The sequence below is a fragment of the Amphiura filiformis genome, chromosome 14 (genome assembly GCF_039555335.1).
Source record: "Amphiura filiformis chromosome 14, Afil_fr2py, whole genome shotgun sequence".
NCBI lineage: Eukaryota > Metazoa > Echinodermata > Ophiuroidea > Amphilepidida > Amphiuridae > Amphiura > Amphiura filiformis.
The window spans coordinates 55,954,942-55,972,471 of record NC_092641.1 but is presented as its reverse complement, the minus strand read 5'-3'; the positions used below and the strand labels follow the sequence as shown (position 1 = coordinate 55,972,471).

Below are 17,530 nucleotides of genomic sequence, written 5' to 3'. Positions count from 1 at the left end.
AAGACCAATTTCATATTAACAGGCCTAACTTGATCGTAGGCCTACATTATGGCTTTTTTCCGGCTTTGATCCACAATCTGCTTCCAGTTTTTGGTTAACATCAAAATGATCAAAGCATAATACAGCCTGAGCTTTTCCATCAATGTTGGCAGAAGCAGGCTCGGTACTCGGCGTGGTAGTGATCAGTGGCGTAGCAAGGACTTTTTCAGAGGGGGGGGGGGGGAAGGGGGGCGGGGGAAAACTTTGACGAAAATGGTCAAGAATGGGCTAAAAATTAAAAAAGGGTCTCCCAAAAGGGGGGGTGCATAGCTTCTCACAGGGTGAAGTTGCACCCCCCCTGGCTATGCCACTGGTACGTGGTAGTGATCAATTTTGAAGTTCAGAGCTGTTTAGTTTTTATCCCAGCATTCCCGACACATTCTTTTTAAAGGGATTTTTATTAGCTGTCTATTTCGTTGCAAAATGGCGTTACGTGTACTGGTCGGAGTGAAAAGAGTAATTGATTACGCTGTCAAAGTAAGACTTTAAAAATTGTATTCTTAAGAAAGGTGTTTAACATAAGTATTTTAAAAATTATGTGGAATATACAGAATCGGAAAATTAAGTGAATCATGTCCTGAAAAGACCTTCGAAATCTCGTAACAGTGAAGGCAGTCGAATTCGGCAGGTTTGTCATGATTACTGTCCATGATGTAAGCTTATATATTTTAAGTTAATTAATAATTTGTAAAAAGTAAGTATTTTTAATTATTGGTTCCCTTTCAAGTGAAACTATAATTGGGGTGAGCTGGATATGAAAACTTATTACACAAAGTGGCACTGTTACTGAACTTGTTCATTCAAAAATGGTCATTCACTCAGTCGGACATCCGGGAACTTTTTTGTCCCCTTCGTCCCCTTTGCGCAAGCAAGCGCATAGCAACCAGCTCAAGTAGGATATTTCACATGGAAATTATTTTGTTTAAAAAGGTGATCATTTAACTTTAAAAATGAGGGGTCAACCATGTCTGTAGGTCAAAAATTAGCGAAGTTATGGGCAAATGTCTGTTTTTAAAAAACTACACTTTTCTGCGGCCATCATTGACAATGCCTTACAATGACTTACTGTACAAAAAAAGCATGTAATGCATCATTTTTTACCACGATGATCCATATGATTTTACACAAAGGCGATTTTATTTTATGAAATCTAACTTTCACTGCATGCTGACTTCTGTATCAAGGTCAAGGATAAAGTATCAGCACTTTTTAGACTACGTCGTCAAGTTTCTGGTGTCCAAATTTCAAATTTGTGTATTTCCCTATGTGGATTACACACACTAAAGCCATTGACTGTGAGCTACTGTGGTCGCAACTTTTTGGATTGAATGTCGCCCTCTGCAATGTGGACATGTCTAACAAGGCTATTTCCCCTTTGTTTGTGACGTCAGCCCGACCAAGAGAATGATGTAGTAGGTATGCCAGGTGAATTCAAATTGCCATCAAATTGCATCATTTTAGGCACTTGAAACTTGATTCTGAGTTTAGCGTCCGCCGCCCGCGTTATGAATTTTGTACCGCGTTTGAGATGTGAAATCTGAAAATAATTCATTATTGTGCAAATTACTTCTAAACCAGAAAGAAAATTTGTTGTGCAAAATTTGTAAACCCCTTCAAAACTATAGAAAACCTTGACAACTAGTGGAAGAATTCATCTAAATATTTGAGCATTAAAAATATACAGATTTTTGATGAAAAAAAATGAAACCTTGAAAATAATGAACAATGAATAATGAAATAGTTGCCTCATTTAAATGAGCTGAAAAAAAAGGGACGCTAAACTCAATATCAAGTTTCAAGTGCCTTATATATCAAATTAAAGCCCTTGAGTAAAGAAAGCCAAAACCAGTGTCCGATTTACAATTTTTTTCCTACCTGCACTGCTGCATGTAGCCCAAAATTTCTACATGCACAGCAAAAAGTGTGCATGCACCAAAATTAAAGCAAACATAAAATCACATTGAATCACGATCATTGTCAGTTAAGCTTGTAATAATATTTCCGGCTCCCATGTCAGTGTCATTTTTATGCCGATCACTCGCCCCTTCACTCGCCGATTTCTCAGCCAAAACACTGGATGCTGTGGCTTCATCTGTTCTAGAACTAGTCGCCGACGAGGTGCACGATTTCCAGAATGATGCAAGTGTTTTTTGAGCTATTTCCTTTTTTGCTGGACATTATTATGATTATTTTCCGTACGTAGACAAATATTTCCCACGGTTTAAATTCCGGTTCTTTTTTTTTTCAATGAAATGAAAATGACACTCTTCTACATGTGCGAGAGTATCGGGAATTGGTGGCATATGATGTCACATTACGCTAGCCCCTCTAAGGGAAGTCATAGTCTTGGACCAGACTGTATGTGGCTATCGCGAATGTTCGTTAGGATGGACGAGTATCAGACCGATGCAAACTGGCTGTGTAGAAGACTAGGGAAGTCAATGAAAAAAAAGTGACAGTTCTCACGTGATAGGGGTATCGGGAATTGTCAATTGTGCGATTTGTGCCAGCCCTTCTAATGAAGTCAGAAGATGTTGCGCTAAAAATAGATTGGGTTTTTCCCAATCGGACTGACTGCTTGCTTACTTTTGTATATTGGCCTTGTCATATCGCTAGCGCTAAAATCGTACATGCACGTGTGCAGGCAGGTAGTGAAAAGCTGCATGCACAGAGGGAATGTTACATGCACTGGTGCAGGTATGCAGGTGGTAAATCGAACACTGGCCAAAACTGAAAACCTTTTTGTCATAGCACTTTCCGTAGCAAAGTTACATCTTGTCAAAGATTGACTTTCATCAAAAAGATTCTGCTACGGTACTAGTGCTAGCAAAATTCCCCAAAACAGCATTTCGGGGGTGTTTCTAGATCTTAGTCTCATGATGATAGCAGCTTTTTGTCAGCCAAATTGACCCAAACCAGGGTTCGTTCAGCACAAATTTACATATTTTTATAGAAAATTAAAAGAAAAGCTTGGTCAAGGAATGAAGGAAACATGTAAACTGTTGTCTACTTCACTTGACCCAATAAGCCCTTTCGCATTTTCGGAAAATTGCAACTGCGCATGCTCAGACATCGTCACACAGTTCTTCAACGAGAGATAAACACGAGGAGGCTGCAGTGCGTTTCCAATGCGGTGAACTGTGCCGTTTGCATAAAAACATCTTGTACTGGAATTATGCCGATTATTTTGTCTTTATTTCTTCATGATAGGCCTACATTGTACCCCGGTATTTGATTAAATCTATTGATATCATGAAGAAATACATGTGAAGACAAAATAATTGGCAAAATCCCAGTACAAATCTATGTTTTTATGCAAACGGCACAGTTCACCGCATTGGAAATGTACAGTAGCCTTATCGTGTTTATCTCCCAATTTTTTCGGCAAGTATTACCCATGATGCACCATGATCTGAAATTGCGAAAGGGCTTATATCAGGGTCTTAGCTATGCACCCGTCTGGCCGTCATTTTAGACGGGGAGTTTGCTCCTGGGACGGGCAAAATTAATGCCTTTGACAGGTGTTATATTATAAATTGTATGTTTTGAGAAGCTAATTGACCTTTTTAGTAGACCCAATTTGTTGAACAAGGCTATATTAGCACATATTTGAACTCTTTGAACCCCCAATGGGCTATTGAGGTCTGGTAAATATTTTAAAGGTCAAATTAGGACAGGCAATTTTATTCAAATGACGGGCAACCCTCAATTTCTACATGTAGCTAAGACCCTGCCCAATATGATTTATTTTCGTGACGAGAGGATCGCACACGGAATTAGGGATTTTGATAGCAGTTCCAAAAACATGGAAAAGCTGCTCTATCGACATGAGACTATGCTGGTTTTTTTTTTTTAATTGATGCATTAAATGTTGGCAGCTTTTGGAACTGCTATCAATATCCCTCTAAAATTCCATGTGCGATTGTCTTATCACCATAAAAAATCATATATTTGGGTTAAGTGAAGTACCGTATAGAAAACATATTTATGTAGGTTTCCTTGACCAGCCTGTTCTTTTAAATTTCTATGTAAAATATGTATTGTGTTCTAGGCGAATTTGGTTGACTAGCAAATGTGTTAATAAAGGTTTGCCTGGCGTACCTGCATGATGATGGATTCTCTTGGACTTGGTCAGGCTGACGTCACAAAGGGGAAATAGCTTTGTAAAACCACTGTACGCATTTGCAGTTCCCCTTTCTCGAGCTGGTTGCTATGCGCGCGCTTGTGCAAATGGGACGAAGGGGACAATGTTCCCGGATGTCCGACCGAGTGAATTGGTGTATACATTGTATAGGCACGTTCGTAAAATTTTGAAATTTAATAAATTCATCTAAAATTGCTTTCTTTAGTTTAAAAAGAGAATCATTTAAAAAAATGAGGGGTCAATCATGTATGTAGGCCTACAATTGGCAATGTTATGAGGAATTAAGTACATGCTCGTCTGAATGTCCCAAATTTTGTGTCTTATTATCAATGGCTTCCTATGTCTTAAACACAGGGCCCGTAGCAAGCAGGGCGGCCGGGGATGCCATGGCCGCCCCTTTTTTTGAGAAATTTGTTATGTGTTTCTTTGTATCTTTATTTCAATATGGGCATAGATTTGTAATTTGGTCGCCCTATATTTGTGATGGCCGCCCCACATTTTTCGTCCTTGCTACGGGCCTGTCTTAACATGTGTGTATGTAGGCCTATTTTAGGGGAGATTGGGGTTAGTTGGAACGCGGGGTAAGTTGAAACATTGTATTTTTTTCTGACACAAAAAATTAATTTGGTAAAATACTGGCACCTAGTAATAGGTATTAGTAAGGTCATCTACCAAATTAGCAACAGCACTGATGCCCCATCAGTGTTGGCTTGGGAAAGGAATATCTGTTTTTGACTTACTGACTAATTTTTATACCCCTCAGAAAAGATGCGTTATCTCCATGTTGTTTGAAGATTCAGGGATTATTTTTTGAGTATCATAAGCACTAGTAGTAAGTCCCAGAATAATGGTAAATAAAAGTTTTATTGTATTTCTTATTTTGTGTAATGAACTTTGAAATGTAAAAATATGCATCGGGGTTAGTTGAAACTTTTCAGGTGGGGTTAGTTGACACGTGAAAATCGCATAGAAAAATATGGTTAAAAATTGGACTTTTTTAAAATTTGTAACATGTTTACCATTTCTTCAATATTGCTTTAATATGATTAAAAAGCAATAATACAAGCAAAAAGTGCACACAGAAAGTAAATTTTATAATATTTTAGGCTTCTCATATTTTGGTCCATGGTGACACTCGTCGCCTTGTGTCCAAAGTATTGACCCGCACTCCCACATATTTATTTATTCATTTTTTCACACTGATTGTATGTTAAAGGGTGCCTTCAAGGGAAGTATAACCCTAACAACACAATAATAATTATTTTGAAATTTTTACAAGCCGTGTTTCAACTAACCCCACCCTATGTTTCAACTTACCCCAGGGGTGGGGTTAGTTGAAACACTTTTTTTCAAATTTTCAAATTGGATTATATGAATAATCATAAGCAGGTCCAATAAAGTTTAAGGCTGTATTTGTAGCATGTATGTATATGTTTATACTGATATGGTTAGTGTTTCTTGAAAGTAATCGGTTTGCGTTAAAAAGACGATTTTGTGAAAAATGTTTCAACTAACCCCAATCTCCCCTATGGCTAAATCTTTGAGCACTAGAAGGGCCATTTTACAAAAATGCGCTAATGTTTCATGAAATGTGGCTTTCACTACTTGATAGTATCAAATATTATTCAAATGCAGTTTTACTAAAATTCAATCAATCAATTTTATTGACATTAAACCCATACAGGTATAGTCAAGAACAATACAACAATAATCTAGTTCTACAAAATACTAATTAATACTAAAATTCATGCTGATTGGAGTTTTGAGGGCAAAATCCAAATTTTCTTTATTTTCCTATTGGATTACACAGTTAAGACAGGATCTTGGTGCACAAGAAGCTTAATGAAGCCCGTGCTCACATGTTAAAATGTGATTATGGTCATGTTGGTTCAAATGTACCTGCATGACCTGAGACGAAAATACCTAAACTAAAACTAAAAGGACCAAAGGTGAATTTTTTTGAATTTCGACCAACTTTGAGAAATTTGCACCAAAAATGGTCAAAAAATGCTGATTTTTCAAAAAAATCATAAAAAAGCCCGATTTTGGCCCAAATTTCAAATATTTTTGGTGAAATTGGTCAAAATTCAAAAAAATGAAAAAACGGGTCCTAGATATTTTGATCTAGTTTTTAAAAATTAATAAAAAAAAAAATTTGGCCCAAGAATTTTTCTGTTACGATGCGCGAAAAAGAAGTGGGCCAAAAACCGTTATTTTTGGGATTTTGGGCCAAAAATGACACTTTGGCCCAAATTTGACCTCACAGATGAACTTATCAAGTCTTTGCCATTCTAAATATGTATACTTTTATATACTTTAGACCAACAATTTAGAAGTTATAGGCCCGAAAGTTTCCATAATTCCAGGGTTCAGACCAACCTTAAATGAATCCACTTGAATTGATGAAATATAGAATTAAAATTGAAGAGGCTGTTAGACTGGAAAGAAGCTAATGCTGTACTATTTTGAACTTGTTTGTTTCTGCAGATCCGGGTTCGTCCGGACAAGATGGGCGTAGTCACAGAAGGTGTCAAGCACAGTATGAATCCATTTGACGAGATTGCCATGGAAGAAGCTGTCAGACTGAAAGAAAAGAAGCTAGCATCGGAAGTAATTGCAGTCAGTGTAGGCCCACAACAAAGTCAGGTAAGTAGGTGCATCATTGCCATTCCATGTTTAACCCCCTGAGCACTACCTCTACCTGCCGATCTAACATTGCCACTGGCTGGTCAATTACATGATATCTTCACTTTAATCACCAATCAGAATGGAGCTTTGCAAATAATTCGCCCCAATTTTTTCGTGTGGTGAAATCATTCTAATAACAATGTTGCTGATTGGTCCACTTGATAATGAAAACTTCTTTTTGGCCAATCGGCAGGTAGTTCTCATTGGGTTAAGAATATTTATACAAATTTTCTAGAACAATACACCAGGGGTACTAATCTTAAATTTAGAGCGCCAAACTAAATGGTAACTGAGAATTGATTTTCGGACCAAATAGGGGCTTCTGCAGTGCTGTACGGTGCGACCATTTTAGGCGCATTGGCGACTAGATTTTTTCTGATGGCGACTAAATATTCAATCCCTGGCGCCAATGGCGACCAAATTTCTATTGAAGCATTTAATCGCCAGCAAATGCAAAACATGTATGTAATGTAGCATTCAAGAGTATGAATGTATGCTATGAATATATGCATTTATCATGTCTCAATGGGGACTTCCTGGAAAACATATAGGCCTACACTGTACATGCTGTGTATAGTAAGAAGTATGTAGAGTTCAATGGGAATATGTAGATTGAGTACAGCAGCTATTAACATTCAACCGCACATGGCTGTTCAGTTGGCACCACATATTTTTTACCTGGGAGCAAAATTTGGGCGCCTAAATTTATAAAGTTAGGAGCCATTGGCTCCTCAATCAGGTTTTGCACTGTACAGCACTGGGCTTCTGACATATTTTTTTGGGTGTAGTGAAATAAAATTGGGCCAAATTATAAAGCTAAAGCTAAATTATGAGCTAAAGAGCTATTGTTAGAGTTTGAGGCTAAAGAATATTTGAAGAAATTTTTTGTAAACAAATTGACTATACCATAGTGCTTTTATTTTTATTGTAGTTCAAAATATTAATTTTACTTTTAACAATCGAGGTGTGCAAAATAGACCATTTCATATCAAGATTGGAAAACCAGGTGCAGTTTGCGGTATTTATTCAGTAAGCTAGGGGATCAAAATCGCGAATCAGGGTACCCCTTTTGACAACATGGGGTCATCAGGTGAAACATTTTCCTAACATAATTGAACTAACTGACACCTCTGCTATTTGGCACTTCACAATATGCCAGTAATGGAAAGAAAAGTGTATGTACATTGTTGTGTAATTTTATGATGGTAATTTTTCAATATAAATAATTTTGACCAAAAAACAGCATCACTGATGTAGACATTGATCTCTTACACAAGTCATACCCACGCTTGATCATGTCTTTCATGCTGATTTGTGGTCAGGCTAGCCAGGAAAATTTCTTGATTTCAGGACATTTTACTATGATCCTGTACAAATGTATAGGCAAAGTACATTTTTCACTAAATTTTTTGCCATTTCAGGATTTGTTGACAACACTGACTGGCATCTCTGCTAAGTAAACAGTTGTGTTTGTGCATTGATGATCTGTAAAATTAATAAACAAACATCGAAAAACTTAAATTTGAAAAGGTTTGTCACATGCCACTTCAGTATTTGAATCAAAACATGGTGATATCAAAACTTTACTTTGCATATATTTACAGGAAACCATAAGAACAGCTCTTGCAATGGGTGCAGACCGTGGTATTCATGTAGAGATACCAGCAGGTAAAGATTATGAAGCACTGGGACCACTGCAGGTGTCAAAGATCATGGCTAAACTTGCAGAGTCAGAAAAAGCTGATCTGATTTTATTAGGAAAACAGGTGAGTGGCAGGCCTTGTTCTGTAAATTTTACAGGCGAGCTGTCAACAGGGGGGAAGATAGCTTCAAAGCAGCCGCCATGGACTTTCCCAGAAATTAAAGTGACCACTCTAACCTCCTGTAGCATGGATGCCTGAATCCATAGCTACAGCCCCAAATATGTAGATCAGGCCTTCTCAACTGGCGGCGTGAGCGACACTTGTGGCGCTTGGAGTCAGTCGAAGTGGCGCACGGTAATGTTAATAATTTTTTCACCTAAATTTTGAGCAAAAAGGGGGTGAAAATACCCAATCTGGGCCTTTAAAAAACCTTAAAATCCACGAACTTCCAGGGGCCCTGGATAAAGCATCACACCTTATCCGCTATGCATACGCGCTACCTCGCAGACTCCTCCATTGACATGTTGGCACTTCATGATCACTATAATTTTCCAGTTGGCACTTCAAATAAACTAGTTGAGAAGGACTAATGTAGATGCTCTCTGTTCAAACCGCTCCCCTGAATTTTTTTTAAGGAGAGTGGCCGAGCTGTTAAGGAGTGTGGTGGGCGAGCCAGGTTGTTCTACATTAATGCCTGATAGAGGACATCCTCCATTCTAAGTTACTCAGTTATTATGGATGGATTTGGGGACATTATTGAATTTGGTAAACTTATCAATACATTGCAAGTGGTCGCATGTCATGAATTGGTCATCTTTTGTGTAACATAATGTTTTATGATAAAAATATCACCGATCTTGATTCACTTTAACACAACTTTTAATGAATACAATTTAGACCATTAAAAGTATACATTTCTGGAAAGCTTATATTACAAGGATGCCAAATCAACAAAGTATCATATCATAATACAGGGTGGGTAAGAAATATACAGGGTGGAACATCAACAAAATTAGCATCTTTCGTGTCATGGTAAACCCCCATATTTTCTTTTTCTGAAAGCTATCAGCTCAAAATAAATATGGATTCAGAAAGACATTGCATGGGCCCTTCCAACAAATTAGGAAGAAAGAGTTTGTTATTTTTTGTTAAACATACAGGGTGGTCAAAAATTGAAAAAATAATTTTACAATTTGTATGATATTATCAATCAAAACTTTTTTCCTCCATGTCTGGCACTAAAACTAATAGCATAATTGAATTCCTCATCAAATTTCCTTAAAAATATGTGTACTTTTGAATAAGCAGGGTGACTCGGGCAAGAGATAGGCCCTTTAGAAATGTCGGAGCATTACGCATACACATTGTACAGTAACATATAGGGAAAACTGTCTTAATTAGTATTTAATTAGGCAATTAATTAGTTACATCTTTTGTTACAGTTGATCTACTATGAGGTAGATTAACAATCCAGGATGATATATGTGCAATTTGGTGTCCATGCTAGTTGTACTTTTTAAGATACAAAGGTTTGAAGTTTGCCATATTTTCACAATTTTGTGTACAACCCTATGGGGCTCACCCGCCCCGGCTCACCCGCCCCAGCTCCTCCATTGACACATCTTACATATTGAAGTATAAATCTCAAAGTAGTTGTCCAATTGACTTGGGGTTTCTTGTATTTGACAAAGAACATAATTATCTACAAAATGACACCAAACCTTCTAAAATAGGTATCATACTTTTAGAATAAACTAAACTTAAAGTGGGAAGAAAGCATTTTTATGTTACGGCTCCTCCATTTTTGGGTGACCTATTTGTGACATGCAACCACGTATGTTTTACTGATTGCGAAACTATTGGATGTAGTCATAAAAACAACTCCACTGATTGCAATTAAGGGGAATGATTTATAAAGGTCCGTTCATACTACCACTGCATTTGCGATGCGTTGCTTTGCGATGCCGATATATCGATTACCTTTGCCGCAACTCAACGCAACTCGTTGCATTTCCCAGTTAAAATGTATTTAACTTTATTTCGATATCGCAATGCAGTACTTGCAGTATGATGCAATGCGACAACGCACCACATCGCAAAGCACCGCATCGCAATTGCGGTGGTAGTATGAACGGACCTTAACTCATGCCAAAAGCAATTAGCAGTGACAGCTCCAGATCTCCTCCAAACATAAGGCCTGGAGTGTGTCAGGGGTTGTAACAATGGGCTATTCCATTTAAAATCCTCACTACCCCTGTGGAATATTTTGGAAATATCTTCCACAGGGGGAGTATGACTTTCAAATGGAATGAACACATCAGCAGCTCCATTTGAACCCCCCCTGGAAGATTCACAGAATCTTTCACAGAGGGTGTGTGAAATTCAAATGGAGCTGCCTAATGTGTTCATTCCATTTCAAATTCATACTGCCCCTGTGGAAGATATTTCCAAAATCTTCCACTAGTAGTAAGGAATAGCCTAATTCACCAAACATTCTGGTCAAGTCATGTCATTTTTGGCCACATTTTTAGCTGGAGTCAATCAAGTCACTCAAGACACTATGCAAATTCAACTGGGTCAATCAAGTCCAACGTTGCCACTAAACCTGTTAGATACGCTTTTGATGAAGTAATTTCACTGAGTATCACAAGGGGTAAAGGAAAAAATACAAAAAAAGTCTTATGAAAACTCAGAAGTAATTTAATTAATACAAAATTAATAAGATAAATGAATTGTTTTCACATGTAGGCTATTGATGGTGACTACAACCAAACAGGTCAGATGACAGCAGCACATCTGGATTGGCCTCAAGGTACATTTGCATCAGAAGTCAATGTAGAAGATAAGACGCTAGTAGTCACTAGGAAATAGACGGAGGCTTAGAGACAATCAAGATTACCCTTCCAGCAGTTGTCACTGCAGATTTGAGGCTGAATGAACCTAGATATGCAACACTTCCGAATATTATGGTGAGTTGGATCCAAATGGGCTATTCCGGTTGAAATCCATATACCCTCAATGGAAAACATGACCTTAACACAGGGAGTGTGAATTTCAAATAGGGTACCTGAATATGTGACTAATTTTGTTAAGTTTTGGTTTAAGTTCTGATTAATGTTCTCAGGTGAACAGTTCTAATCCTGTTGCAACCATTATTATGTTTTCAGAATCTTGGTCCCTATACTTTGTACAGAGCTGAAGAGCCCGATTTTTTCACACACTTGGACGCTATTTATTGAAAACCGGGGCTGTTTTTCACATGCTCATACCCAAATATTTAGCGTGAACATTTTAAATTTCCCGCCAGTGTACATTTAGCTTAAGGACCACTCGTATGGGGACCATAAATTAAATAAATGAGACTATCGTACCGTCCTTGGTACCGTGTGCAAATTATGTTGTTGAAAATGAAAATAATAAAATTTAGCTGTCAGCCAGCCAGCGCAGCGGCGATGGCTCTAGCGACAGAGAATTGTCCAAGGATTTCAGGCACGAAAATGCAAAGTAGCATTTTCTACTTGTTCATATTTGTTAAACAAGAATGGTTTGGTGAATTTCCGTGACAATAGTAAAGTAAGTTGTGAAACCGGCCCAAAATCTCAATGTGGACAGCTTCCGAATTGCACCCTCGCCGTTTTTCGATAGAAAATGAACCAAAATTATCCAATTTCCTGACAAAACCTGAGGATTTCTACCTGTCAATGGGTTTTTTCGAACTACCATGAATACTAGAAGACTCGACAGACATGACAGGGTGTGTGATTACCACAAACACGTTAGGGTTTTGGATTGAAATGGAAGATAATTGTAAGCTTACATCATGATGATTATGCAAGAGATGAACATGTAGGTATGCTAGGTGAATTCAAATTTGCCATCAAACTGCATCATTTTACATATCAAATTAAAGCCATTGAGTAAAGAAAGCCGAAACTGAAAACATTTTTGTCATAGCACTTTCCGTAACAAAGTTACATCTTGTCAAAGATTGACTTTCATCAAAAAGATTCTGCTAGCAAAATTCCCCAAAACGGCATTTAGGGGTGTTTCTAGATCTTAGTCTCATGGCGATAGCAGCTTTTTTTAATGGAACTGCTATCAAAATCCCTCTAAAATTCCATGTGCGACTTGATTATCACCATAAAAAATCATATATTTGGGTCAAGTGAAGTATAGAAAACATATTTATGTAGGTTTCCTTCACCGGCCTATTCTTGAAAAAAATTCAAATTTCCATGTAAATATGCATTGTGTTTGGGCCCGGTCTCGGCGAATTTCGCTGACTAGCAAATGTGTTAACTAAGGTTTGCCTGGGATACCTAGAACATGTCATGTGGTGGTCCAAATTATTGTTGAGGAACCGTTTTGCGTGAAATTGAACATGTTGAAGCCTGCACTTTAGTTTGTTTTATATCTGGGGTCCATTTCACTCTGCCAATACCATAGTCGTAACTTTACGAAGCCGAAGGGTCGTTGTTCAGTAGACAGACGTACCTATCGATCATAAATAATTTTACCGGTACCGTACTTTATTAAATGTATGAGTATGTGACAATGCATTGAAACTTGAAAGTTTAATACGATGGATTTCTAATCTTAGACTTAGGAAGTTACCGGGAAGTTACTGAAGAGCTACTGAAGCGTCGTAAATGTTGGTGTATGAACCCCTGGATGTAAATTGACATAGTAGAGGCCTAGTAGTGTAAGTCTTATACAGAAATTTCTGGAATTTTGGAAATGGGGTAAAAAATAAAATCCGGAAATGTAGGCCTTTTTTTTTTTCAATTTTTTTTTTTTTAAGATTTGTTTTCACTGTACGGTAATTGATTTTGACTCAAAAAAAAAAAAAATAATTATGTAAGATTCTGAAAACATAATAATGATAAAATTGGATGGTTTTTTTTTACCCAATACTACAAATTAATTGGTCTCGCTATATGAGTTTCAAAATATTGGACTCAACTACGCCTCGTCCAATATTTTAAAACTCATAGCTCGACCAATTAATTTGTAGTATTGGGTTCAAACCATCCAATTTTATATCAAACTTGGGTCATAGCTGCACTATATATTAGTTTAGTTGGTAGAAGGGTCTAGCATGCACCCTCGGAAATCAACTAATTCTAATCAATGTTTCTTGATCAGAAAACGTGCATAGAAAACGATAAGCTATGTTAAAAAATCAAAAAGTGTCCCTATGGGTTATGCAGGGGTCAAATTTCATACTTGTATGTAACAGGATTGAAATTTCAAAATTGCTCAGATTTTGTCAAAAACACAGTACATGTATTCTTCTGGTCACAATGATTCAGAAAAAGTATAGTTTGAGCCATCTGCGACTGCGTCATACCATTCTTTAGTTATACATGTACATGTAAGCAGAAAAGTCAAAATTGAGGGTGGTCAGTTTTTTGGCCACACAGGGGTCAAAAACTAAGTGTGCTCCTATTTCAATGAAAATGGTCTCAAATTGTTTTACATGTAAAATGAAGTCAAATAATGAGTAGTTTGCACTGTCTCGAATGCTTTTTTATTGCCAAAATCCAGCTATAATGGTCACCCATTGCCGCCTATAGGACCTATGACCATGCCCTATTTTGTGATTTTTCCTAGGTAATGAAGCATCCTATTGGCAAAATAACTAATTCTCGATCATGAGAGGATATACCAGCGTACTTTTCAAACAATTACACAATCAGTGTGATTGGTCAATTCTCAAAAGCTGTGTTTGCGCCGTAAGCGCCGGTCTTTGCGTAGTACACTCGACGCAAATACCTGTGCGTACCCCAGTTGGCTCTCATGATCGAGAATTTAATATTTTAATTTGCCTATAAATGATGACCTCCATTGTGGCCCCTGATGACATAGTCCACATGAAATGCATGTAAACTGTCACAGTCACTGCTTGATTTTTCAGAAAGCAAAGAAGAAGAAGATAGCCAAGATGACTGCAGCTGATTTGCAGGTTGACATCGCATCCAATTTAGAAACATTAAAAGTAGAAGATCCACCGGTCAGAGAGGCGGGACAGAAAGTAGAATCAGTAGAGGAACTTGTAGGCAAATTGAAGGAATCGGGCTGTTTATAAAGCCGCTGACATCAGTAAGTTGTTCATTTTTTAAAAAGATTTATTTTTGAAACTTTCAACGGAAACTAATGCAGGAAAATTTTCATTTAGCTTGCCTAATATTTTCGGTAACGATCTGTTATCATCCTCCGGCAGTAGTGACTGGCTGATTACCTTCTTCACACCTGGATGGTTCAAGATCTTCCGAAGATTTACGAAAGTCTTCTTCTAGAAACACCTAAACCATCCAGGTGTGAAGAAGACAATCAGCCAGTCACTACTGCCTGAGGATGGTAACAGTTCGTTACCGAAAATATTTGCATGGTAAATGAAAATTTTCCTTCATTAGTTTCCGTTGTGCAATTTGGAAAGGTATACAAAAAGTCCCAAAATTTCAGAATGTGCGAGCGTAGCGAGCAAAAAAAAAATCAGGTTTTTACACTTTGTCCACTTTTCACAAAATCGCCCCCCCCCCCTGGAAAAGGTCCACTTTTTCAAAATCAGCACCCCCCAAATGAAATCCTGCGTACGGGCCTGAGTACACTCCAAAATATTTCAGTTCCTATCACGAATCCTCGGTTGTGGTGTTTTAGATGTTTGATGAAACAGCAATACTGTTTGAGCTTGGTAATTGTTGACCCAGATACTCAGTATTAAGGGAACAAACCAAAAGATCGATGACGTCCTATAAACGTAACTAGTTTCGTTTCTCAGCCGACCCCTCCCTCCCTGCCAGAAACGTAATAAAGAAATGTTGAAATTTGTGACAAAATAATAATAATGACACATTCTTCAGACCAATGTTTTGGTACAAACGTAATCGAGTATTTTTACCCCCTCCCCCTAAACGAAACTAGTTTCGTTTATAGGACGTCATCAATCTTTTGGTTTGTTCCCTAATAAATGGATATCAGGGATGTCCAACCTATTTTGACTAAGGGCCATGTTGTGAAGTCCATCAGGTTGATGGGTAGACACCATGTAGTCCAATTGGGTTTTTTCCTGGGGGGGTGGGGTCCTAAATACTCAGTGCAATTATCAAGAGAGGACTCCAACCATTGCCTTTTGCCCTTTTCTATGCTCAATGAACTAGCTATTAAAGAGGCACTGTATACGTTCACCGTTATTTTTCATACTATGAAACTTATCAAGAGAGGGCTCTCTTTATATTACTATAAGATTTGAGTTCACTCCGGTTTTGTCAATCAAATTTTTTTTGTGGGAGCGGTCACTGGAATGGGAGCGTCTTGTGGACAAAGAGCGATACTCAAATTTATTAGTAACAGTAAAGGGAGCCCTCTCTATCTTAATATACTGTAAAAGTAGAAATTTTCGTGAGGTTTTTATTTTCGCGAATTTCGCGAAAATAACCTTTTGCATTAGGTTTCTATTGTATCAATATCAAAACCGTGAAATTTAATTCTTGCGCAATTGACAAAATCTTCAAAATCGCGAAAATATTGACTTTTACAGTAACATGAATGTGGAGAAATCAACGGTGTATGTAAACAGGGCCCTCTAGTCTTGTTGATGGCATGGGCAGCATTACTATTGTTACATCTACATGTATTATTTTGGAATAATTCGGGTATACCCTGTGCATAACTCTAACCCTAAAAAATTAGGGTGCGCAGGGTAAACCAGAATTGTACCGTTATTTTTTGTAAGAAAATGCTCCACATGCACAGGCTCCATTGGACATTGTCAAGGGCCGCATGTGGCCTGCAAATTTGCCACCTTGGCCCTGGTTTATTTGAATAGCTTCATAACAAACCTTTTTTCTTGTTGTTTTTTATTTCAGGGCTTGTATTCCATGAAAGGAAGCAATATTGGACTAATTTCAACAACTACGTGTGTGACATGGAATGTACAAAACTCCAAAGGGGCCCATACCTAATTACAAGTGTGCAGCTTTCCCTAGCTGCACTGGGAATCCCTCATTCAATGGGAGCTCAAACACTGTGGGCTGTCGTAAACTCAGGGATGTAAGTTTTCAGGCTTTTTGTCTGAATTTGGGCTCTTTTGTTGTCCAGATTTATGCAATTTCTTTTATTTCGAGCCTGTTTTAGGGCCAATCTGGTCATTTTCACGCTTTTTTCAGGCTTTTTGTCAAAAGAGGACTTTCTGCCCTGTAAACTACAGCTTGGCTGGAGAAGACAGTGCACTGGTATATAGGTATGAGTCCTAGGTTAATGTGATTGATCAAAATCTGTGAACTGATGCAGAGCTATCAGCATGTATACCCAGGTCATCTTCCAGCATTACTATCGAAATATGATATGGTCTGCTAAGGACTGCCAATCACACTTTTGTATTATGCTATGAAAAACCACCTCAATTTGTGACCAAACTTTTCTGACCTAACCATTTTTTCAATCCTACATGAACCAACAACGAGGCAAGATTGAAATGGATTCAAATCCACAATGAAACTTTTTACACGGGAAAGAAATTCATGAGGACAGGTTGGTCAGAAATTTGTTACCAAATGATCCAATGGTCACTTGTAGGAAATAGCTTTCAGAGAATGCATATGAACAGTGACATAGCTAGGGGAAAATAGGGGCACATGCTCTGGGCGCTGAAATGATGGTGAAAAAAAAATAAAACGGTGCACCGAAAAATAAAACTCAATATAAAAAAGAATAAAATAACTATTGTTATGATTGTTGTTATTGTTATGTTGCAGTGGCGTAGCTAGGGGGGCAAGCGGGCATGTGCCCCAGGCGGTGAAGCGTATTGCTGTCTATGTTAAAGTAAACATGCATTGAAATTTTTTTGGAAAGTTACTGACCTCCCTCGCTTAGATTCTCAAGTGCTCTGGGTAAAATTGTTGGGGTCAACAATTAATCATTTCTGGGCAAAAAGTATTTCCATCGGTACAGGTTTGGGCCGCCATTTTTTATCCTTGCCCCGGCGCCTTAACCCCTAGCTACACCACTGATAAAG

At 37.8% G+C, this 17,530-nt stretch overlaps 1 protein-coding gene across 1 annotated transcript; it reads left to right on the top strand.

The window, feature by feature from the left end:
- The first annotated feature begins 437 nt into the window (after positions 1 to 437).
- Positions 438 to 16,998, top strand: LOC140170331 (electron transfer flavoprotein subunit beta-like). Its single transcript, XM_072193698.1, is given in 7 exon segments — positions 438 to 516; positions 6,671 to 6,829; positions 8,476 to 8,637; positions 11,263 to 11,376; positions 11,379 to 11,483; positions 14,432 to 14,616; positions 16,383 to 16,998. Coding segments are annotated over 6 exon segments (765 nt in total). The 5' UTR covers positions 438 to 462; the 3' UTR covers positions 14,603 to 14,616; positions 16,383 to 16,998.
- Positions 16,999 to 17,530: the final 532 nt, after the last annotated feature.